The following is a 26,145-nucleotide window of genomic DNA, read 5'->3' on the forward strand; positions in this document are numbered from 1 at the left end:
TGGGTGCAATGCCATTCTGTGGTCACGCCGCTAGCTGCAGCCGAACGGCCAGACCCGGGCTGCAGGGGCGGAGCAGCAACGATCACCCCTAAGAAGTAGCAAGGAGCCTGCTTCAGTACTAGTGCTTCTTAGGGCCGCGGGCTGAACGGGCATGGGCCAGTCCGTACCTCGACGATCGAGGATACGGCATTCCCGGGAGATGGCGCTCCCGGGAGTGGGGAGTTCGGCTCGACTCGCCCCCAGCAGCCTCCGGCCTGCAGGCGGTAGAGGGCGGCCTAGGCTTGTGTTGCAGCCGGCGCCCTAGCGCAGCTGCTGCCCTGCTGGAAGTCTCCCGGTCCCTCTGTGGCCCGCGGCTCCGCCTGGCAGCGGATGCTGCAGCTACGCTATCCACGGCTCACCGAGAAGGGGGCGGGAAGAAGCCGTGGCACATGCCAGGGTCGCCGTAGGTGGCAGCGACCGGCGCATGCGCGCCCTCTCCCAGAAGCCTGTAACGCTGAGGGGCGCGCGCCCCCACCCGCGCGCGCACGCTCGCGCTAGCCAAGGGTTCCCCGCCTGCGCTCGTTGTCAGAGGCGCTCCGGCGCGTGCGCGCGTTATCTCCGGCGGACCCGAGTAGCCAGGTTCCCTCAGCTCCAGGCCCCCGCCCCACACCGCCCCCCCTCTTAGCCCCTAGCCCACCCGTCCCCTTCCTCTCCTCGCGGAATGGGGCTGGCGCTGCTCGGGGTCGCGCGCCCGGGACCCGGCTCGCGCTCGGTCTCGCGCTGTCAGCGACTGCCCCGCTCGCGCCGCCTCGCGCTCTCGCTCAGTCAGTGGCGCCGAAGGCTCCGTTAAGCAGCGGCGGCGGCGGTTCCTGTTTCCGTTTCTTGGTCTCCCTTCAGTCGGGAGTAGCATCCTCCACCCAGCCACCCCTCCCACTCCCCAACGGGGCAGCTGCAGCTGAGGGCTGTGGCGGCGGCGGTGGCGGCGGCAACTGGAGACGGCGGAGACCGCCTCTGCTCCCGCCTCGGGTAAGGGGGCGTTGGGAGCCGGGCCCCGCGCGCCTCGGGGTCTGGGGCTGGGCTAGCGCGGGATTCGAGGAGGCGCCGGGGATGCGACTCGAGGCTGTCGCCGCTCTTTTCCTCCAGGCGTTCCCCGGGCCTGTTGCTGCAACTGCTGCCGCTTACCCAGCGGCTCCTGGAAAAGTGGGGAGTAAGCCCCCGGGACGCTCCGGCGCGGCCCGGGGGCACGGGCTGAGGGTGAGGGGCGCCTGCCGCCGCCGATGTCCTCGGCGTCGCGCATCCCTGCTTCGGGCAGTGGCCGAAGCCGTAGAGAGGAGAAGGGATGATGGGGGCGGGGGTGGGAGGTGTCCCTCTTCTCTCCTCTCCACCTACCTGCCCTTTCGCCAGCAACTCGGTCCCTGTAGTCACGGACTGTGGAGAGGAGGATGCTTGTACGTTTCGGGCTTTCGTGGGGGATCCTCGGGCCAGAAATCCGGGAGGAGACCCGTACAAGGATCCGCTCCCGGCGAGGGGCCAATGCCAGGGCAGTTAAAGGCGTGAGTGCCACTGCATTCCCCAATTGATGTGGCAATGATGAGCTGGCGGCTTTTGAGTATCAAAACTTATTTGGGAAGGTTAAATGAGCCTTTATTTATTAAAGGAGATTCGTCCTGCAAGAGTGAGTGGGTTGTCGGGTGCAGCACCTGTTCTTTTACTGTGGGGATTGCAATCTTCAGCCACACAGAACGTCAGAGACGCAGTGTATTTCTTAAGTTAAATGGCAATGACTTGGTTAAGGTTTATCCCTGGCGAGCTTTTAGCGTTTGGCCGTGTATTATTAGACTTTTGATTTGAGGCCTTGAAGAAAGGCATGAAGAGATGTTTTCTTCTATCCATGTTTGAATTAATTTACAGTTGATTTAAGCCAACTCAAGAAGGTGAACCTAGGCAAGTGAGAATCTTAAGTAATAGCCCCAAACCTCAAGGTAACGAAGAACAAATTTCAACAAAAGTTTTCTGTCAGTTTAGAATTAGGTTTATCACGGGTAACTGACTGAACTTTGACTTGGCAGTCTTTAGAAACTGTAGGCAAGGTTTCATGATAGTTTTTTTTTTCTTTTCTTGTTACTCCTGCGGTTGAGGGTATATTTATTTTCTTGATTAAATTTAAATTTCATGTTTTTATGCATAATCCTTTTAAAGGGTGCATTATGTAGAAAACATTTTAGGAGAGAAATTAAACGTAACAGTGCTATGCTGAAATAAGAGTAAGTTGTATTTTCTCTTCTTTGAAATAACCTAAAAAAACCACTCCACTACACGTATGCTAAATGATAAGGTCTTGTACATTGCTAGCCTTAGGAAATATACCATAAAATGTGCATAGAAAGTCTTAATTGCTTGATTTGTAAATACAGTATTAGGGTAGTAAGGATAAGGTGGGCATTCGAACATTTGAATTTGTGATTTTACATTTTAGTATGTAGAAATGTAGGGAGTTAGGAATGAATAGGCTGTAAGGAACGTAGACGGTGGTTTGGAGACATGGATTTTCCTTTTGCTGCTTTTATAAATTGAGAATTGTACTTGAAGAGCTGAACAGCTGAAATGATACCTGCATAGATTACAGAAACTTGCAAAAGTGTATCTTTGATCGAGTAGTGAGTTAACATGAGGAGTGTATTGTGGTTTATTAGGATAATGATTCAAAATAATTTCCATAAAATATAGCACTATATAGATTGTTTAGGATGTTCTTATATTTCAAGAGTCACTCGAAGTTATTTTCCTACAGGTCCGTTTCTTTTTCTTTTTTTTTTGAAATATATGGAATTAAAAAAATATGATTACATTATCCAATGTTTGGTTCAATTTTAATAAGTTATTTTTAAGGTAGTGGAATTTCCTTAAAAGTGGTGAATTTTCAAATTTGCTAGTGGTTTGGAAAAACTTGTGTTGTTTATTTTTTTTAAGTACAGTTATATTAGTAGGTTGGTCTGGAGGGGGAGCTAGTGCCAAAGCAAAGAGGCATAGCTTAATATGTGTTAGAACTTTTAAAATGCCCAAACCCAGATTTTTATGACCCGAAGGAATATAAATTTTTAATTAAAAGAGTAAGGGAATTGATATGGGCATGTATCTGTACATAGTAATTTGTGGAGTGTGTGTGTGTGTGTGTGTGTGTGTGTGTGTAGTATTACAAATTAGCTAAATCTTTTCATGATCTGAAATAATGGAAAGTATATGCTTAAGGCTTATTGAATTTCTCATTTAAAATCTCAGAAAATATGCCCCATAACGTAGAATGTATGATAGTAAGTTTCTTAATCTTGTGCATTGCATCAGAAGGGAAGTTTATCCTTTGTGCAGGTTGTATGTTCTTAAATTTTTTCTTTATAATATCTATAGTCCTAAAATTTCAAAAATCAAGTAGAGTCCTATATGGGCAAAGATATTGACTGAGTAGTTAGTAAGCTAAATATTTATCAAGAGTAGAGATGCTTTCATTAAGAAATGGACCCTTCAGACATCTGGAAAGCAGGATCCCAAGGTCACTTCTTAATCTCTGTCTCCTGTAATATAATGCAGTGAGTCCAGCCGGTTTACTAAATTGAACTTGTGCCTTTGACTATAATGCAATTATTTTTTGGTCTATGGTGCTTTATTTAGATTTCACAACTGTAATTATTTAGATATATTAATTTACCTTTCACAGTTCACGTATTCTTCAAATTCAAGGCTAGAAATTGATAATGTATATATTAGAATCATTAGAATATTTTGTTTTCTGAAAATAGTGGTTGGGCTGTTTGTTTTCTATTGCTTTCTATTATGTAAATTGAATCTCAGTGCTGATAAAATAAAAAATAGATTCTTTGAAAGGAATGGCCATACCTGTGAGATGTAGAACATTGAGTGTTTACTATTTTTAAGGGGTTTATGCTATAAATTAAACAATGTTTTTATAAGACATGGCAGAATATTTTTATGTATATTTTTCCAGTTCTTAAATGGTTATTTTTGATTTACTATAAACTGCATTACTAAATCTCATGGTTTAATTAAATAGTAAATACACACATTTCATATAGAACATTTATAAAAGAGTTTCCATTTTCTAATCATAAGAATAAATATAAAAATGTAATTTTATTAAACTTAAAAATAAAGAACAACTAAGATTCTAAACATTTCTGCAACTATAATATTAATATTAATACATGCATCAGTACTGGTACTGTTGGTACTCCTCAGATGAGATACCAACTTCCAGGCTTCCCTGGTAAATAGTAGCGTAGTAGGTGTAGCCTTTAAAGGACCAGTAGAAGATTTCCTTTGGTTCCCTTCTTAATGAGTCTGTGCCGTATATTTCTGTACCATATTGCATATAGTTTCTTTTTGGCAGTTTGAGTTGTTATTAAATTGTAGTTTGCTATACTAAGACACACATGCTTAAAAGTAAAAGATAACTTACAATCAATTTGAAAAAAACATTTTAAAATTCTCAACGGAAGACTATTATATGGGGATGAATATGCATTTAAGATACATTTTTAAGGAATTAGTCTCGTCTCAACATTCCTTTCTCTGTATTCTATTCTCTAGTCTACATCCCCTCTTACTCAGCCTCCCTCCATAGCCCACAGTTTTCTGTTTGAAATAATTAGGGATCAAACCAATAAAATGAATGATATCATTCACTTGGCATAGGTTTATTCTTCCTTGATTAAATAAATGACTTTATATCAATCTCTACAGTATTCTAAACATGTAACCCATATAAATATTACTTTTTATTAAAAATTATTTTTAATGTTTATTTTTGAGAGAAACAGAGACAGAGCAAGCAGGGGAGGACAGAGAAACAGGGAGACACAGAATCAGAAGCAGGCTCTGAAGTTGAGCTGTCTGAACAGAGCCGGTTGCAGGGCTTGAACCTACAAACCATGAGATTATGACCTGAGCCAAAGTCAGAACTTAACTGACTGAGCCATGCGGCTGTACATTTTATGAGGCTGTACTTTTTTTTTTTTTTTTGAGAGACGGGCACAAGTGAGTGGACAGAGAAAGAGAGATAAAGAGAGAAGCGGGGCTCATCCAAAGCTGGGCTCGTGTTTACCTGAAGTGGGGCTTGTGCTCACCTGAAGCAGGGCTCAGGCTCACCTGAAGTGGGGCTTGTGCTCACCCCATGAGGGGCTGGTGCTCTCCCAAAGTGGGGTTCTAGCTCACAAACTGTGAGATTATGACCTGAGCAGAAATTGAGCTACCCAGGCGCCCACGAACCGGGAGATCATGACCGGAGCCAAAGTCGGATGCTTAACTGACTGAGCCACCCAGGCTCCCCGCATTTTGCTTTTAATGGAAGAAGAGCACACAGGGCTTATGAGATCCTGCTATATGTCTTTCAGTATAAGTTACTCATATTTGTTTCAGAAAGCAGAGCTATGTGGTTAATTTCATTTAAGTTTTTTTTTTAGAAATTAATTTTTTTAAAATGCTTATTTTTAAGAGAGAGCATGAGGGAGCATGAGCAGGGGAGAGGCAGAGAGCACCGTTCAACGGACTGAGCCACCCAGATATCTCTCACTTAAGTTTTCTTTTAAAAAGAGTTTATTTACTAAAACCTAATACCTCACTCATCTACTACTTTTTAAAAATATCTGTGGGGTGTCTGGGTGGCTCAGTCAGTTAAGTGGCCTACTTTGGCTCAGGTCATGATCTCATTGTTCCTGAATTCAAGTAATGCATTGGGTTCTGCATTGACAGTGCGGAGCCTGCTTGGGATTCCCTCTCTCTCTCTCTCTCTCTCTCTCTCTCTCTCTGTCTCTCTCTCTCACTCTTTCTGCCTCTTTCCCACTTGGATGCTCTCTCTTTCTCTTTCTCAAAATAAGAAAGTAAACTTAAAAAAAAATATATATCTTTTTGTGATAGATTTTTTTTTTTGTGGTCAGAAAATGACATGTGAAGAGGAAATATCTTTCAAGGTTTTTAAAAAAATTGACAAATTTTACCAATATAAGGCTAGTGCTGATGTGGTTCAAACTTGTCTTTGCTATTACTCTTTTCTTTTATATTGGTTCTATAGTATAACCTCTTCATTGAAGCACTGAAATAAAACTTTAAAGATCGCTATTGAAATACTCCCTGTAATTTTTGTATCTTAGAACTGGGTTTTCAAATATATTTTTAAAAACAATTTTTTAAATGTTTATTTATTTTTGAAAGAGAGGGAGCATAAGCAGTGGAGGGGGAGAAAGAGAGTGAGACACAGAATTAGAAGCTGACTCCAGGCTCTGAGCTGTCAGTACATGCCTGGTGCGGGGCGTGAATCCCACGACCGAGATCATGGCCTGAGCCACAGTCAGACTGAGCCACCCAGGCACTCCTCAAATGTATTTTAACAGTGGGATAAACTGAATAAATATAACTCAACATATTTATGTTATGATCAGACTTAACAGTTTTACTTGCCACAGTCTTGATGACTGGGTAATGTAAGTAAAGTTCACAGTATAAAATAAATAATAAAATGCTAATATCAATTGTAGATGTAAATGGGAAATTAAACTGATGTTTATTTTATAGAATCTGAGTTTTGAGAAATATTACATGATATGAACTTTAAATGCTGTAACTTTATATTCTAAATGAATAAAAGTACGTAACAAGGGGAGAATCTTCTGTTTGATTTACTGCAAACATACAACTAAAATGAACTTGTTTTATATTTATATAAATCTTTTTATTCAGTTAACTGTTAATGAACCATGAATGAGTTTTAAATTTTTAATAATTTTGTGGTTGGCTATTTATATTACATCCCTTAAACGAGATATGAAATTCCATTAATACCTAGAGCCAAAATAAGTTTGCCTGTGGTAAAAACAGTATTTACAAACCATCAAACTATAAAAGCATAGCAATGTTATTAAATGACTTAAGCCATCATTCCATAAGCTAGTTTTAAAAATCATTTGTATGATTTTAAAATATCATTGATCATAATATCTTGATTGGCAATAGGTGGGCAAAATATAATTTGTAACTTATATATTATATCCGTTGTTTCAGATTTTAGCTATGTTTGGGGCAGTTATGAAGGGAGGATTGAGAGAGGCAGAGGATCTTACTGGTTGATGAGCTTGCCTTGTTTGAAGGTGAGGGGGATTTCTTCTTCAATTTTTCTTTTCCCCTCCATTTCCTTCTTTTCTCTTTGTCATCCTTCCTCTCCCAGTCGTGGTAGGAAATGTGGGAGTTGACCATCCTTATAGGATTTTTTTTCCTTAGAAAGTTCATACATAGACCATTTCCTGGTAAAACATTAGCTTTTATGTTAAAATAGGTTTATTATAATGATTTCATTTCCTTTGAGGCAATAGGCAAGAGACTAGAACTTTAGTTGGGGTAGAGTTTAATATTATTTATTAAAAATGATTTTGTAACTCCATATAAAAAGGGATATGGGCTTGTTGGTTCATTGTTAAGGATGTTGTATTAGTCACATTATTGTTCTGCTTAATATTTAATATATCATAATCCCCTCTTCCAATTTCCTGGAATGCATTCTCATGTCTCCTCTGTTGTCTTCATCTGTGGAGTGTCTGTCTACAAGGAATTGGTTTTTAGAACATCTCTTCACCTTCTTTGTGTGCCCTCATTATAGTAATAAAAATGTTCAAAAAAATACTGTGTCCATTGAAGAGACAGTGTTCTCCATTCATGGGAGTACTGTTAGCAAGTTTAAGCCAGTTACTGTGAAAAGGTCACAGGGAGAAAGTGTGTGCTTGATTATTAGGACTCTAATCATTTGGGATCTGACTGATGAAGTTTCTCTAACACATGGAATTGTACCTGAAAGAGAGATAGATTCAGTTGAAATTGTGTTACATTTTTCATGTCTTGAGTTCTTTGAGTAACTACTTAATTCATTCAGTTACCAAATGTCAAAAGATTGTAATTTTGAGAAACCTACTCTTTAAAATTACAGCTTAAGCTAGGGTAAACATTTTGCTTTCTTTTTATAAGTTTCAAAATTTTCTTTCTCTTTTAGGACATTCGATGAAACTCTAGGGCTTAGGAAGACGATAACCGAAATTCTTGAGGCCAGCAGGTTTTTCCTTAACCTTAGTAAACTGAACCCTAGCAGCATAGGAAGTGTAGGTTTACTAAATAATCTTGATTGCTTCCTCTGACATAATTACAGATATTTAGGTCTCCATTAATTAAAAGTCTGTTTATTTTTAAGGTTCAAACAGTGGTATTTCTCATAGGTGTAAAGCATTAACTGTTATGAGAGAGTTATAACTTACTTTTAATTTGTAAGTAAGTTATTTGTGATACTTAGAATAGGTTGTCAGTGCTGAATAAGCTGAAGAAATGTATGCTTAATTAGGATGCACAAATAATTAACTAAAGAAACTTGCTAATATACAACTAAAAATGGTTCCTCTAAATAAAAAGACTATTAGTGTTTATATTATAATGACACAAAAATGTCATGAAAATGAAATCACTAAAAAATTCTGTTTTGGAGCAATTTGTCAGACCAGATAACAGATAAAGGAGCATATCCTCTAAGCTGCAGAGGCTTACTTAGATCAGTGCACATCCTACCTGTAAGGAAATAATGATCAATAACCAAAGTGTTTTCACAGGAATTATGCACATTTCCTATGTGTATATTTGTGCACTTCTTGTTACTTTGTTTCCATGGAAACTGTAAGGTTGGAAGATAAGATACCCAAGTTTTGGAAATTGTGAAGGGAAAAGGATCTGAAGTTTGGAAAAAAGCTGTTCTTTTTGATGTGATTTAGTGATTCATTTTGATTGTGATAATTTCCTGAGAACTCTATGGACTTAAAGCCAAATCTGAGTTCCTTAAGTTATTTTTTTTGGATAGCTCTATTCAGGTATAAATTATATCTCATAAAATTCACGGTTTAAGTTTTAATAAATTTATACAGTTGTATAACAGTTACCACAATTTAATTTTAGAATGCTTTCATCTGCCAAAAAACTTCCTCTTGCCCACTTTCCCAATCCCTGCTCCTACCCTATAGCCATAGGCAGTCACTGATCTGCTTTTGTTTCTATAGTTTTGCCACTTTTAGAAATTTGACGTTAATGGAACCATACATTATGTAGTCTTTTGTGTCTGGCTCCTTTCATTTAGTATAATCCTGTTTAGTCATTTGAATGAATGGTTGAAGTAGAAAAGCTTTGAACTTGAAATCAGGAGACTTGGATATGAGTGTTAGCTTTGCCACCAAATGTATAAACTTGGGTAAGCAACTTGTTGCCTCTGGGCCTCTGCTTCCTTTTCCATAAAATCAAATTATTTTGATTTTCTTCTATTACAGTTTTTACTGCTGAGTGGACATTCACTGACCTTTTCCTAGAATGTACCTTAACTCTTCCCCTTACATATAGCCCCTTTATTTTATTTTATTTTTTTTTTAAGTCAAAAATGAAGTTTATGGTCTAATATACATGAGTCAACAGTGGATGAATTTGGGACTGTCTTGAAGAAACAAGACAGCTGATTAAACTTTTTCTTGAGCATTTCTTAGTTCACACATGTAACTTTGACAATAGGGACAATTATAAATGCTGAGTTAATAAATATTAAAAAATTTTTAAACATATTTTATTTTTTGACAGAAACAAGTGTAAGCTGGGGAGGGGCAGAGAGAGGGAGACACAAAATCTGAAGCAGGCTTCAGGCTCTGAGCTCTCACTGCAGAGCCTGATGTGGGGCTGAAATCCACGAACTGTAAAATCATGACCTGAGATGAAGTTGGCCACTTAACCAACTGAGCCATGCAGGTGCCCCAATAATAAATATTTTTGAAGAGAATAAAGGTAAAGTTGAATAATTCTCAGAAGCAGAGCTTCAAAAGTGATTGATGTTTGTTATGAATGTAAGAAAAAGACTATGCTTTAATTATTATTATTTTTTTTTAAATTATTATTATTTTTTTTTAATTTCAGGAGAGAGAGAGACAGCGTGAGCAGGGGAGGGTCAGAGAGAGAGGGAGTCACAGACTGAAACAGACTCCAGGCTCTGAGCTGGCAGTCAGCACAGAGCCCGACGCGGGGCTCGAACCCACGAACCGCGAGATCATGACCTAAGTGAAAGCCGGACGCTTAACCGACTAAGCCACCCAGGCGCCCCTATGCTTTAATTATTTTTTTGTTTTGGGAGTGTGGAGAGATTTTAGTTAAGTTTAGGAATAAGTTAGGCTCAAGGCAGCTGTGTGAGATTAGACTGTTTTTTAAAGAACCAAGGGAAATAGGAAAGACTGTCCTAGGAAGGACACTGGGAAGTCTTCCATTGAGAAGACTGTCCTAGGGCTCATGTACAGGCAAAGCTGACAGGTAATATTCAGGTGACAAACTAAGGAAAAAACCCACACGTATAGTGAATTAAAAAATAGTGCTGTATGTGTGTAAATGTATATTTGTAACAGGAGTAGACAGCTGACCAAGTAGGCTAGCATCAGGTATATGCCAGAGGGGTAATGTGCATTTTCAGTATAGTGTGCAAAAAGGTAGGGCAGTGAATAACGACTAGCTAAATTTAAAAATGAGAGTGCTGTAACTACTTTGAATATTCAATAGTTTGTCTCTTAGAAACCATCAGAGCTTCTTATATTACCTATGATAGTTGGAACTGTGGCTCTAAAATGATTGCATTTTTATTTTTACTGAACATACTAGAATATATGAGTGGTAACCCACAGAGCAGACACTGTGGACGAGGGGAATATAGTCATAAATATATTTTAATGATGGTGTCATTATAGCAGCATAAAATTTGTTGCATGCTTTCTAGTCATATATTTTGTTCATAAGTGGCATTTCTAATTTAGATAAACCACCTTATGATAACCAGAAATATTCCCAAATGTGAAACCTGTGTTTAATAAGTGAAGATTTGTTACTTTGACAATAATATAAAGATTATGTTAAGACTTTAAAGGAGTTCTAAAAGTTGAATCCCATAGCTTTTTATGCAATGGCAACATTCTAGGAATAAGTATGAGAGCTTTTTTTATCCTTAAAAAGTTTTTTTTACATTTATTTATTTACTTTGAGAGAGAAAGAGAGTGAGCATGAACAGGGGAGGGGCAGAGAGAGGGAGAGAGAGAAAGAGTCCCAAGTGGGCTTGTGCTGCTAGCACAGAGTTGGACATGGGGCTCAGACTGTGAGATCATAACTGACTGAAGCACCCAGGTGCCCCAAGTATGAGAGCTTTCTAAGGTGACTATTTTATGGCAACCATAATCTTTTAAACATATGCTATACTATATTTACTTTTAAATGTCTCACAGAATTTGTAATACATATAAGGTATCTAAATACGAATTACATAATTGGAAAAATTTTAGGGTAAAGGAAAAGAGACACTTCTTTCTATGACTTTTGAAGCTTCCAAATATTAAAGGTCATAATTTCCCAGGGAATTTTATTGTTTTAAATATTTTTATTTTTTAAAAGTTTATTTATTTTGAGAGAGAGAGAGGGGGAGGGGGAGAATCCCAAGCAGGCTCCTAGTGGTCAGTGTGCAGAGCCCCACAGGGGGGCTTGAACTCATGAAACCCTGAGATCATAACCTGAGCCGAAATCCAGGGTAGGGTGCTTAACTGACTGCCACCCAGGCGCCCTCGGAATTTTTATTTTTAATCATAGTAATAAATGAGCACCTGTCAAAATACATAGCTAGTTTTAAGTTTAGAATTCCTGTTCTCTATATAGTTCTTTTCACATACTTGATTTAAAGAAAATAGACTCTAAGGATTTCTTGAATAATCAAATACTACTTGGATATTTAAGCAAAGCATCAGAGCAAGACTAGAACACATGAAGCAATTAATTAAAAGTTTTGTAACATAGCAAAGAAAAAATGCAGTAATATGCATAGGAAAGAAGACACACAGAAAGAACATCATTACCTCACATCAGACATAGAAGGCTGTTTTTACAAAAGAATACCAGTCAGATCAAATGGGCTACAGAATTTGTGCCCTTCTGCTAGGTAGGTAAAAATGAGATGAACAACTAATTATAGAATGTTCTCCAAAATACCCACTTACATTGGTTTCTAATTGACTTCCTACAGGGGCTATTTCAGACCTTTTCCTACTCCCTTTCTATCCCCTGATTTTAGCCTGCTCTAAGACTTTGTAGGTTGTTTTCAGTTATTGTTTTTTTTATTTAAAGAGTGGAAAGATTAAGGCCATCAAACAGAAGCTTCTTCAGCTTTGCTTTTCTTTATCTCTGAATTGTTTAATTTCCCTTCCTCTCTACTATTTAGTGTTAGGGGTATGTCTTGGGCTTTCATGCCTATATCATGACTACTTTTTTATCCTTTCTGTTAGAGTATATGAGTTCATTAGTTAACTCTTTTATTATTTTTATCTGAATCTCCCCTAACATCTTCAATGGCCTAAAAAAAAATCCACCCAAAAAACACCTTTTCTTATTTTTTCTTCTTTTTCCTGTCCTTTTTTTTCTTATGTTATCCAACAACCCAAAGAAAAAAAGCAACATGTATATCGTTTATATTTTGCTACCTTCTTTTCCACTAAAGCCATTCTCCCTGTTATTACCAGTGACCTGAATTGTCAAAGGGGGCCTTTTTTTCAGTTTTTTTTTTTTTAATTTTTTAATGTTTTATTTATTTCTAGGAGAGAGAGAGAGAGAGAGACAGTGCAAGCAGGGGAGGGTCAGAGAGAGAGGGAGTCACAGACTGAAACAGGCTCCAGGCTCCGAGCTGGCAGTCAGCACAGAGCCCAACGCGGGGCTTGAACCCACGAACCGCGAGATCATGACCTAAGCGAAAGTCGGACGCTTAACCGACTAAGCCACCCAGGCGCCCCCTTTTTTTCAGTTTTAATTCTCTTTAATTCTCCAGATTGCTTCTCCCTTCTTATAACTTTGTAGTCCGTCTACCTCTCCTGTATATTCTAGCCACTCTTCATTCATAGGGCCAACTTGTTTCTTAAGTATTTGCTTTATGTATTATTCTTCATCGAGCTTCTTTTCCTTGGAATGCTACCTGGACCTTTGTCTTCAGTGGGTACCTCTTTTAGATAACTCCTATACTGTAAGTGCCCAAACTCCCAATTTCCACCTGGAGAGCTCTACTTGTTTGTCATGCCATCAAGCTCAACATGCTCAAATTTGAATTTTTTGTCACTTTCTTTCTTCTAAAATGTAGTTTTCTTTCTAACTTTCCTTTCCCTATTAAATTGGCTTATTTCTCCCATTGCCCAAAGTTGAATGCTGAGTCATCTTTGAATTCCCCATCAGATCCATTCAGTTGTTAAACTGGGAATTCTGTTACTACAGTGTTTATTTCAGCTGCTCCTTTCTGTTTCATTTTTTACTAGAGTAATTTTTACTGCAGAAGGTTCTCATTACCAGTAACATATAAATAATTGTAATTTGGTAATTGCTATGATAGAGAGGAGGCAGAGGCAGCAAGCAGTTCTATTAGGGTGTGTTAAGTAGAGGAGGCTGTATTGAAAGGAAGTGACATTAAGCTTAACATCAGAGAATAAGTAGGGGCATTCCAGGCAGACAAGCTGAAGAAAGACTTATTAGAAGTTTATTATATGTTGTCAGCTCATAAGACTTTTTGCTTTAATCCTTATTGCATGTGTGTGTGTTTTCTATTGGCATATGCAATTCCCTTTCTTCAGATATTGATCAAGATAACTGAATGAACAATGTAAAGCCAGAGTGACACAAAGTAACACATCTTTATTATCTAGCTTTGAATGAGTTGGGGCACCTGGGTGGCTCAGTTGGTTAAGCGTCAGACTCTTGGTTTGGTTTCAGCTCAGGTCATAATCTCTTGGTTTTGGCTCAGATCATGATCTCATGGTTCATGGGTTTGAGACCTGCATTGGACTGTGTGCTGATGGCCTGGAGCCTGCTTGGGTTTCTGTCTTCCTCTCTCTCTGCCTCTCCCCTGCTTGCTCTCTCTCTCTCTCTCTCAAAAGTGAATAAAGAAACATTTTTTTTTTTTAAAAGAATGAATACAGTGGTAAAATGTCAAGTGGTGAAGGTAAGCACTACCTGGATTGAAACTTAAAATCTGTCTAAACTTTACATTAAAAGCTGCCTTTAAGGTTCCTGATGCTTGGAATGTAAATCTTTAGTGGACATCTGTCTTCAGTCTACCTATATATGGCTCTATTTTTTATTTCTATCTCTTTACAGCAGGGCTAGATAATATCTATATATTAATAGCAGTTAATATTGTAAATAAGTTAACTGAAGGCCACAGCAAGTAAAGAGATAATTTATTGTATTTGTTCCCTTAGAGAAAAAAATTGTTTTGTGCTTTTAAAACTCTAGATGGCTCAGTTGGGTGAGGGTCTGACTTCGTTCAGGTCATGATCTCACAGTTTGTGAGTTCGAGCCTTGCATTGGGCAGCTCCCTGCTGTCAGTGTAGACTCCGCTTCAGATCCTCTGTCCCCCATCCCCCCACCCCCGCCCCTTCTCCGCTTGTGCTCTCTTGCTCTCTCTCTGTCTCAAAAACAAACAAACAAACAAACAAACAAACAAAGAAACAAACAAAAAACCAGAAGACCTTCAGGCACCTGGTAACCCAGTCGGTTAAGCGTCCAACTTTGGCTCAGGTCATGATCTTGTGGTTTGTGAGTTGGAGCCCTGAATTGGGCTCTATGCTAAAGCTCAGAGCCCGGAGCCTGCTTTGGATTCTGTTGTCTCCCTCTCTTTCTGCCCCTCCCCCGCTCATGCTCTGTCTCTCTCTCTCTCTCTCTCACTCAAAACTGAATAAACATTAAAAAAAAACTTTAAAAAACGTTGAATGGGAAGCATTAAAACCAATAGTTCTACATTGGCTTAAAAAGGTGACTTATTGTTTTTGTAAGTGGAACGAGCAGAGATGGAGCAGTCCAAGAACAAACAGATCCAGGAATTTAAATGATGTCTTCAGGATACTCTCCGTTTTCTGAGTTTACTTCTTTCTGTATGTTGGTCTTATTTTCTTTCATGGCAGAGATGCATGATCCTCAGATCACTGAGAGTTTATAGTGAAGAATTAAGAACTTTGTGAAGGAAGGCCTCTGATGGGGTCCATCCTTGGGCTGATCACTGTGGGGAATTGTCATTAGCATTGTCATCAGAACCACATAAAATGGGGGAAGGTCAGTTCCCTAAAGGATGGGAATACTAGTAACTAGAGAAATGGATGGAAGGAATGTGAAGTAGGCAAAAACAATTTATAGTCACTGTAGAGGAGGAGGAAAGATAGTAGACACAGGGAAAGAGAAATGTGTACATAGGAGAGACAAGTGGGTAAAGGAAAGGTCACTAGTATCATTTGAGAATGTGGTAAGCGTTGCTTTAAGCATTTTACATTTTATCTTTATAGCTTATTAGGGGAAGTTGTATCATCTCCACAGCATACCATTTCTAGAACTAATGATTTTAAAGAGCCTTCTCATTCTTTTTTTTTTTTTAATTTGGCATATTTCCTTTATTTTTTCATGAATTCAATTTTCTTTTAAGTTTTAAATTTACATGCAGTAAAATTCATATTTTGTGATATACCATTTTTTGTGTTTTGATGAAGGTATAGAATGTGTATCTACCACCACTTGGTAATTAATCAAGACACAGAGTTCCTGTTGCCCCTTTGTAATTAGCCTCTTCCCACCCATCTCCGACTTTGTGGAGATCTGTTTTTCATGACTATTGTTTTGCTTTTACCTGAATATCATATTAATAGAATCATGTTGTATAGACTTTTGGGTCAGCCTCTTTCACTTAGAAAAGGCCTTTGAAATTCATTCATGTTGTTGCATGTATCAATAGTTTATTCTTTTTCATTGCTAAGTAGTAATCCATAGTATGGATGTATCATCGTTTGTTTATTCATCCATCTGTTGAACGATGTTTGAGTTATTTCTAGTTTTTGGCAACTATGAAGAAAACTGCTATAAACATTTGACAGTAGCTTTTTCTGTGAATATAGACTTTCATTTCACTTGGGTAAATACTTAGGAATCATATGGTAAGTATATGTTTAATATTGTGGGTAACTGCCAAACTCTTTTCCAAAGTGGCTATACCATTTTGAATTTCCACCAGCAATATATGAAAATTTCAGTTGCTGTTTATCCTTGTTAGCACTTGGTATTATCAGGTTTTTTGTTTTATGGGTTTTTTTGTGTGTGTGTGTGTGTGTGTGTGTGTGTGTTGTTTTCATTATAGTAGGTGTATATCACTGTGGTTTTAAATTATACTTTACTGTTGGTTAATGATGCTGGGTATTTTTCATGTGCTTTAAAATGCTTTTCTTTAACATTCTGGGAATACTTACTGATTTTAAAAAAATGATTGCAGTTTTTTTTTAAACAGAACAGTAAATGGACTTGACAGGGTTTTTGATAAGCATTTATTTGGGTTATAGCTGGTATATTGCACAATTCAGAGGAGAGTATTCACATTAAAAAAAAAAGGCTCTCTGGAGTTGTGCAATGCAGCAGTGTTGGCTATATATTTACAGCCATTATCTAGAATTATCGGTGATTAAGTTTCATGGAAAATTTGAGTACTATCAAGTGATGCATTTAAAAATCATTTTTCAGTGTTTCTCTGAAATGAAATTTTGTTCAGTAGCAGGTTCTAAAGAAATGCCCTACAGGCAGTATGTCTAACGGACCAGTCTTGGGAGACAGAAAGGCCTATTTCAGATACTCAACTCTGCCATTTACTGCATGAATGACCTTGGGCATCTTATCTAATAGCTTCTTTGAGCCATTTCTTTATCAGTAAAACAGGGTTGATAGTATCTCCCTTTTGTGGATGTGGTAAGAATTATCAATAATGTATGTAAAATACCTGACACTGATGGACCTCTTAAAGTTGCAACTGCTTTCACTTCTTTCTTACTACTACTTAGTGCTGATTACCCAAAAGCCATATCCAACAGAGGCTTTAGGATACCAGCAAAGCAGAGGAAAAATAATTTGAACAAATGTTGAAAGCACTTAGTATTTAAAAATTTTTTTGAAGAAGTATTGTGGAAAAAAATAATTTTATTGCACTAACTTAATCTTAGTTGTGTAGTATTTAATAGGGTGGGGGTAAAGGATTATACTATTGTTATTTTCTATACTTGGGGCTTCTAGAGGTCCTAATTTGGTCCTACCACCATCACCACCACAGCCTGTGATTAAGAAAGACTCACACACATTACCTAACATTTAACGTCTTAGAAATGCAGTTTCCTTGAGACAAGAAGATGATGTGAATAAATATTACTTGACATCATTAGTTCTGTAAAGTGAGAATATTTGAGGTTCTAGAGAATTATTTTGTGAGATTTTTTAAAAACTTTATAATTTTTTATGATTATTTAAACATTTTAAAATTTAAATTCTGGTTAATTAACATACTGTGTAACATTAATTTCAGGTGTACAGTTTAGTGATGCAGTACTTACATACCACACCCTGTGCTTATCACAAGTGCACTCCTTAATCTCTATCACCCATTTTACCCATCCCCACACCCACCTGCCCTCTTCATGGTTATTCTTGTGATTCCATGGTGATTATAGTAAAATCCTTAAAATGGTAAGGAAGGAAAACCAGGGACATTAGATATACTTTATGAATACAAGGAAGAGTTTACCACGTATTGGATTGGGTATAGAGAGGAAGTGTTTAGGCTGAGTTTCTAAACCTGGAAATAACTTAAGTCTTAAGTGAAGAAGAGTGATAGTGTAATTTTGTTTGTTTGGTTTTAAATGGTTTCTCTCTACTTGTGTGTTTTCTGTTAGACATACTGGTTTTATACCTTTGTAAAGTGAAGTGGTTTTACAACTTTGAGCTAAATTATTTTGATTCATACTTTTATTTCGCAGATGGACATGTTTTTAGATAATCATATGGAGCAGAGTAAGAAATAGTCTAAGAAGGTCCTTTTTTTTAAAGTTCTTATTTTAATTCTAGTTAGTTAACATACAGTGTTATATTAGTTTTAGGAGTACAATATAGTAATTCAACAATTCCATATATTACCTACTGCTCATTACAAGTGTACTCTTTAATCCCCCTCACCTATTTCACCCATCCCTCCACCCTCCTTTCCTCTCGTAATCACTTTGTTTTCTGTAGTTAAGAATCTAAAGGTCCTTTGCTTTTTCCATTTCTTCTTCTCTCTCAGGTAAGTAATATATCAAAAACATTTCATTTTAGCCATTTTGTAGCTTGAGATTAGAGAGGGAAAATTTGCATTCACATCTCCTATCTTCATCTACCTTTGGTGCCTTTTAGCTACTGTGGCATAGTCTTTGTTTTTCTAAAATTAACAAAATGTATCTATTTAGTGGGTACTGTGTCTACTTACTGAAAGACTAAATTTCCGAAGTTCTCTTGCAGCTAGGTATAACCTTATGAAGAAGTTCTGATCAATGTAAGTGGAAATGTGTGATACTTCCAAAATTCTATTTAAAGGGAGAGCTGTACCCTTTTAACCTTTTTGTCTTAGCTGCCACCTTAGACCCTGAGGACAGAGGCTATATTCCAAGGATGGTGGATTAGAGAGTGGAAGGTTACTGTTATGTTAATGACATTGTGAAGCAGACCTGGACTGCCTGTTTTCAGATTATTTTATGTCACAGAGAAGTAAACTTGTATTTTGTTTAAGCTCAGTAAATTTGGGTTTTTCTGTTATATATAGTTGAATCTACTCCCCCTAATAACACCCCCATATTCTAAAGCAGCCTCCCTTCTCTTGCTCTGTTTGAACTCTTGGTGCCTTTCACTTTTTCACTTCTAAATTGCTGAAATTTCTTCTCTTAACATTTTCCATAGTATGTGTTCACAAGCACAGCACTGTAATTAAAAGCTGCTACAAATGCTCATTATGTAGTTTCTAAAATTTTAATAACTCTGAAGAAACTGAAGGCAAGACTACAAAAGAATGTGTAAGTGCAGTTACAAATATTTTATTTCCTAATGAAAAAGGTACAATTTCTAAAAAACAATGTATAAATATAAACTTGCCCCCCAGCCCCCTGCCCCAGTCCCCAGTGGTGATAGACATAGATTGATTTGGTTAATTGACTACCAGTAATTCCTCCAGTGATTATGTCTAGATCACTGATAACCCTCTTGTTACCTGCCTGTTTTCAGCTCTCATTGTACTCCTATTCTAGTCACAGGGAAATATAATAATGTGGGGAAGCTTCCATATGGAAGTTACATAGCTATTGGTGCAAGGATGGTTATGTGAAATGAACAAAACACGAGCTGTCTTCTGGGTGTTTTAGAACTGCACCCAACAGGGAAAGAGATCCTCTCTAGTCTTGAGACCATAAAGACGTGGAAAAATTGTTGTAGGAGAATCATACCAAGCAAAAATAGAGATGGAAGGAAATAATCCAGTTATTTTTTGGAAAATGGACATTGTACCTCATCTCTAATTTAGAATCTCTTTTCTGGTAACTTGATGATTTGTAATTGAGACAGAACTTCAAGTGAGACTGTTGGGAACTTAAATTGGAGGGTCAAATGAAGGGACAGAACTTTCTTTAAAAGTCTCCCTCTCTCTACCCTTTCTCTGCTTGTACTCTGTCTCTTAAAAATGAATAAATGTTAAAAAACATTTTAAAAAACCTTTTATATTAAAAGAATTAGTACTATAATCTTTCTATGCAAAGAATTTGGGTGGTCACCTAGTACAACTTAACCCATTTTTGGATGGGTAATAACTGTCATTTACTGAAATCAATACTGTTGGCACTTTACTAAGCATCTTACCTATAGTTTGCTCATTATTATGGTTAAGTATCATTTTTCCTATTTTACACATAAGGAAACTGAAGCAAGGGGTCTTAGATGACTTGCCCAAGATCACACAATAAGAATGTGAAAAGCTAGCATTTCCACTATGATACTATTGTTATTTCATCTGTGTATTTTCTTCAATAATTATCTAATTATATTTTACTATATATCAATGTAAAACCAACTACAAGGAGTATGTATACTAATTGGTGGGTCAAAGCAGCCTAACAGCAGTCTGGGTAACAAAAATTAACTAACTTGGCAATATAGATTTCCTTTTGCAAATGAATGTAAAGATAATAGTGCATGTATTAATAATTTAAACCATAATGTTTGCCAAATTAGCTATTAAGCATTGTATCTATAGTTTTATGCATTTCAAGTAGAACTACAAAAAGGAAAGTAAAAATGTGTTCTCTATAGTATACCAAATTAACCCATAATACAGTCTTTGACTTACAAATACTTAAATTTAAGTGCTCTATAGAATTAGAAATTGCTTGGAAAATGGGTGATCTCTACTTAGAGGAATGTGGTCTCTTATATGTTCAGATTTTCCAGCAGGCACTATTAATTCATTTCCTCTTTAACTCCGATTCTGCTGCCAACTCCCTGCCTCTCTGCAAAGCTGCCCTATTGTCATGGGTGTTGGGACATCTCTGCTTTCTCTGACAAACTGGGAGGCAACTGAATTCCTGAGATCATAATTTAGAACTCAGAATATTAATAAATTCCCCCTCCCACATATACAAAGACACACACATGTATATTTTCATTTATTTACAAATGGTAGCAACATATAGTTGTTAGATTGCAATTTAAATATTAAATTGCCTGGGAATAGAATGACCATTTAAAAAAATTTTTTTTAATGTTTTATTTATTTCTGAGCGAGAGAGAGAGACCGTGTGAGCAGAGGAGGGTCAAAGAGAGAGGGAGACACAGAGCTATCAGCACAGAGCCTGACATGGGGATCAAACACACGAACCATGAGATCATGACCTGAGCCAAAGTCGGACGCTTGATCAACTAAGCCACTCAGGCACCCCTAGAATGTCAGTTTTTAACATTGTTTTCATATAAAAGGAAAGTGCATTCTAAGTTCTGAATGGGCGTTCAAATAGCCTGTTCATTCATGGCAGACTGCCTATTTTTAATATATGAGGACCTCATTGCTTGTCAGGTGTCAAGCATGAAATATTTGGTACATTCACTAGCTTATAATCATCAAGGATTATCTATCTGAGTTTGGGGTTAATCAGGGTACTGCAGATAATTTGGGTGTTAAATACTGTGCTATAGATAATTTATGTTTTTGTATAATTGAGACTGATAGTACTACTGAAATTTTGTTAATGAATGATTGAAGACTATAAATTTTAATCTTGTAACTTGGTGGAGTGGAAAAAACTATGCTTTTGGAGTCGGATCTGAATTCAAATTCTTGCCTTACCATTTACTAACTGAATCTGTTTCCTGAACTATAAATTGGAGACAGTGATTGCAGGGTGGTGGTGAGATTTGAAATGATTTAGCAGTACCTTGTGTAAAATGCTTATTTAAGTCAAGGCACTTGACACACATTAAACACTCAAAATAACATACCATTAGATCTTTAATTCCTTGAAGTTAGTTCTTTTGTAACTTGACATGCATAAGGGTGAGCATTTCACTGAGCTACAGCATAGAATTATGTTTTAAAAGGTATAATAGTAAATAGGTGTGATAATATATGTTGATATTTTTTGGTTATGGTGAGTGTAAGATGGCTTATTTTAATTTTTCACATTTTTATTTAAAAAAGTTAAAAAAATTTTTAATGTTTATTATTGAGAGAGAGAGACAGAGTATGAGCATGGGAGGGGCAGAGAGAGAGGGAGCCACAGAATCCAAAGCAGGCTGCAGGCTCTGAGTTGTTAGCACAGAGCCCAACATGGGGCTCGAACCCATGAACTGCGAGATCATTTCCTGAGCTGATATTGGACCCTTAACTGACTGAGCCACCCTGGAGCCCCTAATTTTTCACATTTTAATAATGCTCATAAAATCATTAAGTACTTATCTATTAAGGAAAACTCAAATAGCAAATAAAAACAGTGAATAAAATAATGTGCTGTTTATTCTTCAAATTATTATTTTGTATAGTAATATTTGCTTTAGTAGGAAGTCTTATTTTATGGAGATATTGGCTCAGTTTTTATTTCCTCTTATGAGATAGTAAACTTTTGAAATGCGTATTTGCTCCTGAAATTCAGTATTACATTTGGCCACAGTTTATCAGTGGCCAATACTGACCTTCAAAGCTATTTCAATGAAAGTGAAATAGAAACCTTAGAATGTAAATTAATTTGATAATCGTTCTTACATGAACCTGATGGTAGAAGTATGAGAGTTTAGCTGCTCTAACATGTTTATAGTCCAGCTTCAGGTTAACAAACTAAGCACAATTAAACAAAACTAACGTTCCTGGCCTTGAGCACTGAAAATGGTTTTTGAGAAAGTTTGTTTCAGTTAACAAATACTTCATTTAAGCAATGATATTTGGCTAGGTCATAGTAAATACAGATGCCTAGAGAAAATTTGTTGTTGAGTATCATATACTTAAAATGTCTGGCCAGCTTTGTGGAAGGTATAGCTAGGGGGTTATTTACTCTTCCCTGGCTCTTACTCTCCCTTGATAATCCTTCTTCTCACTGCTTTCTCCTTATCTCTTTTCCTCACCCCCCCCTTTTCCTCCTTCCCTCCTTTTTCCTTCCCTGTTCCTTTTCCTGTTTCCTTTCCTCTAGTAGTCTCTAATGAGATTTTTTTTTAAACTAAGCAACATTTCAGATGTATTAAAAAGTACAGTAAATCATATGTCCAGCCATATCCACCACTGAAGTTAAGCAGATGTTAAGAAAAAAAGTTTTTTAGTGTTTATTTTCGAGAAAAGACACAGAGAGCAAGTGGGGGAGGAGCAGATAGAGACAGGGAGACACAGAATCTGGAGCAAGCTCCAGGTGGGGCTTGAGCCCACAAATTGTGAGATCATGATCTGAGTCAAAGTTGGACACTTTACTGAGCCACCTAGGTGTCCCAAGGAGATGTCAACTTTTTTGCAGTCTTTAGTTCAGCTCCTATATATATATATATATATATTTTTTTTTTTTTTAATATTTTATTTATTTCTAGGAGAGAGAGAGATAGCGTGAGCAGGGGAGGGTCAGAGAGAGAGGGAGTCACCGACTGAAACAGGCTCCAGGCTCTGAGCTGGCAGTCAGCACAGAGCCCGACGCGGGGCTCAAACCCACGAACCGCGAGATCATGACCTAAGCGAAAGTCGGACGCTTAACCGACTAAGCCACCCAGGCGCCCCTCAGCTCCTATATATATTTTTTAAAAGGGCAGGCAGAAGAGCAGGATTCTTGACTCTTGTTTCTTGCAATATCTTTAGCATTTTGAATAATGCTAGGGTCTTAGTAGGTGTCCAACAGGTATTTGTTAAGAAGATCAACAAAGGAGAACCAATATGTATTCAGAGAAGAATAAGAAAAAATCAAGTGTCAAGGCAATAGCGCTTGAAGAAGAGTCATCCATAGTGTCAGAGACAATGAGAGTGTTTTGATAAAAATTTGGTAAAAAATTGAAAGCAGTCCATTGTCATTGGTAACCTTGGTAGTCATTGAAAGCATTAGTTTTCATCTTAGCACATATCACTAGAGAGGCAGTGTGATATAGTAGTCATTTAAGGTCCAGGTTTTGGAGACAGAATGCCTGAGTTCCACTTAGCTTTCTTTGTCACTGGGCAAGTCATGTTTCAGTTTCTTCTGTAGAGGAGAGATGAACTTAGAACATAGAGGGTTGTGAGAAGTAAATGGGTTAACTCATGTAAGAAAAAATGTACTTAGAACAATGCCCGGTACATAGTAAATGCTAAAAGAAAAATTGTTGCCTTTCAGTAATTACTATCAATTAACCCGAGCACTGTATAAGGCTCCTCAAATCATCTGTAGGTTTTATCTCAGTTTGGCAGAAAAAAAGCCACCTCTTCTACACATTAATATCTGCTGGTATGAAATCTCTTTCAAGTTCTGTAACTAAGGATGTAAATAGTCTCATTATTTGTCTTTTTTTAAAATCTCAATTCAGATAGTACTTTAAATTTTCTTTTAGTATTTTATTGGTAGGCAATAATAATGATATCAGTGAAAATTAAGCAGTGTGAATTTTTTAAAGACCAAAATGTATTTTTGATGGCATTTTATTTACATAGCTGTTTCTTTTTTCTTTCTTTCTTTCTGTTTTTACATAGCTGTTTCTTATCCTGAAAATCTGACAAACTTTGTTCAGTCGTCATGGCTTTATGAGGATCTGAAAGGATGATCATTACAGCTGCTAAGTAAATGGTTTTGCATTTTAGAATTATTCCTATTCTCAGCAGTGCTAATTAGTAATACTTTATGCATTGAATGTCAGTATGAGTAGGGAGAGCTGACAATTTTATTTTCTTCTTTGAGCTTTTTAAATGTATTCCATTCCATTCAAAATCATTGGGTATTTCTCGACATTAATGATACATTGGGAATAGAGAAATTCACAATGAAAAAATATTTAGAAGTTCTAAAATTTCCTTCTGTTGTATTTGAAAAAAGTAAGTTTGGTTATTTACTGAGGGAAAATAATGTTTTAAAATAAATAGCTGTGTTTAGTAAGCTGTATTTTAAGAACTTTTTTTTTCACTTGTATTGAATTGAATGAGCTATGCTGTAATAATTTTTTCTTCTTAGTTTGTAGCATTAGAGGAAGTTTTCTGACAGATCATTCTGTTCTATAGTAGTGTTTCTCAAACTTTTGTTCTTAAGATCCATTTTACATTGTTAAAAGTTAATTGAGGGGGACTGCAAGAAACTTAATTTTTTAGATTATGTTGATATTGACCACATTAGAAATTAAAGCTGGGAAATTTAACATAATTATTAATTCATTTAAAAATAGCAGTAATAAACCCATTACATGTTTATATAAATAACATTTTTTAAAATACAAAATAATTTTCCAAACAAAAAGTTAATGAGAAGAGTGGCATTGTTTTACATTTTTGTAAATCTCTTTAATGGCTGGCTTAATAGAAGGTGTTTGGAGTTTTATATCTACTTTTGCATTAGGTGTATTATGATTTGTTGTTTTGGTTGAAGTATATGAAGAAAATATGGCGTCACATACATATATATCTGGGAGAGGGAGAAGTAATTTTAGCTTTTTAGGTGGTTGTGGATATCCTATTTTGATACTGCATCAAAACTTGACAAATGGTAGTTTTTTAGATTATGAAATCTGAAACTGTATCAGTGAACCTTTTTACTTTATTACATTAAGATCCATGGCTTTATTGTGTACAATGAGTGGATCTTTATTCATGCATGATTTTGTAACATTAAGCTTGGGTCATTTGGAAAATATTGGTTCACTGACTTATGCAGATCTTCCACATGTTGACGTGACACATTACATTTTATAATATAACAAAGTCACTTGTTAACACCACTGATCTCATTAGAAAGGAAAAGTGTTAAGCTCATGATGATGAAAACATGTTTTATCAACTTGAAAGTTTGAATTTTATCATTGGAAACTGTCACTTTTATTTGTTTTATCAAATGTCAAATTTTCCTTTTTTTTCCTTTTTTAGTTTATGTATTTATTTTTGAGAGAGGGGCACAAGTATGCGCAAGCAGGGGAGGGACAGAGAGAGGGACAGAGAGAACCCTAAGCAGGCTCCTTGCTGTCAGCGTAGAGTGTCTGATCGCATAAACTTTGAAATCATGACCTGAGCTGCAATCAAGAGTTGGACGCCTAACCGACTGAGCCACCCAGGCACACTTGGAAACTGTCACTTTAAATGAGAGGCTTACTGGTTGCTTCAGAAGGATGGGACACTAGGTTGGCAGTGGCAGTGTGCAGGGTGTGGTCATTTCTGCTCCCTACTGGCCTATGGTGGAGAGGATGCTGGTACTCCAGCTTGCTCTGGATTGCAGTGAGGGGGGCAAATTGCACAACAGGCCAGTGACTGACCATGAGCCTCCATGTACCACTGGGGCCCTCAGGAAGAATGACCAACATGGGTTGCCTGCTTGGAGCACGCACCCCACTGTGTGCAGGAAGGCCAAGTATCTGCTGCACTCAGAAACCAGGTGGACCCCAGGTGTCTTGGTCTGCTTGGGCTGTCCTAACTGAACATCACAGCCTGTAGCGACAGCACATGCTAGGGGATTGCCTCCTGTGGGTTGCTGCATGCACGTGTCCTCCCAACAGGCTGACTATAACGGGGCCGTGCTCACATATGTGCACTGGCAA

The 26,145-nt window shown here is 37.5% G+C and overlaps 1 protein-coding gene across 1 annotated transcript; it reads left to right on the forward strand.

The window, feature by feature from the left end:
• The first annotated feature begins 463 nt into the window (after positions 1 to 463).
• On the forward strand, positions 464 to 24,157 carry LOC120238426 (zinc-finger homeodomain protein 9-like). Its single transcript, XM_039242141.1, has 3 exons — positions 464 to 487; positions 538 to 1,005; positions 24,104 to 24,157. Exons 1-3 carry the CDS (start codon positions 464 to 466, stop codon positions 24,125 to 24,127), a joined length of 516 nt encoding a protein of 171 aa, XP_039098072.1. The 3' UTR covers positions 24,128 to 24,157.
• The last annotated feature ends 1,988 nt before the right edge of the window (positions 24,158 to 26,145 follow it).

The sequence above is a fragment of the Hyaena hyaena genome, unplaced genomic scaffold, assembly GCF_003009895.1.
Source record: "Hyaena hyaena isolate Hyena2069 unplaced genomic scaffold, ASM300989v1 scaffold_208, whole genome shotgun sequence".
NCBI lineage: Eukaryota > Metazoa > Chordata > Mammalia > Carnivora > Hyaenidae > Hyaena > Hyaena hyaena.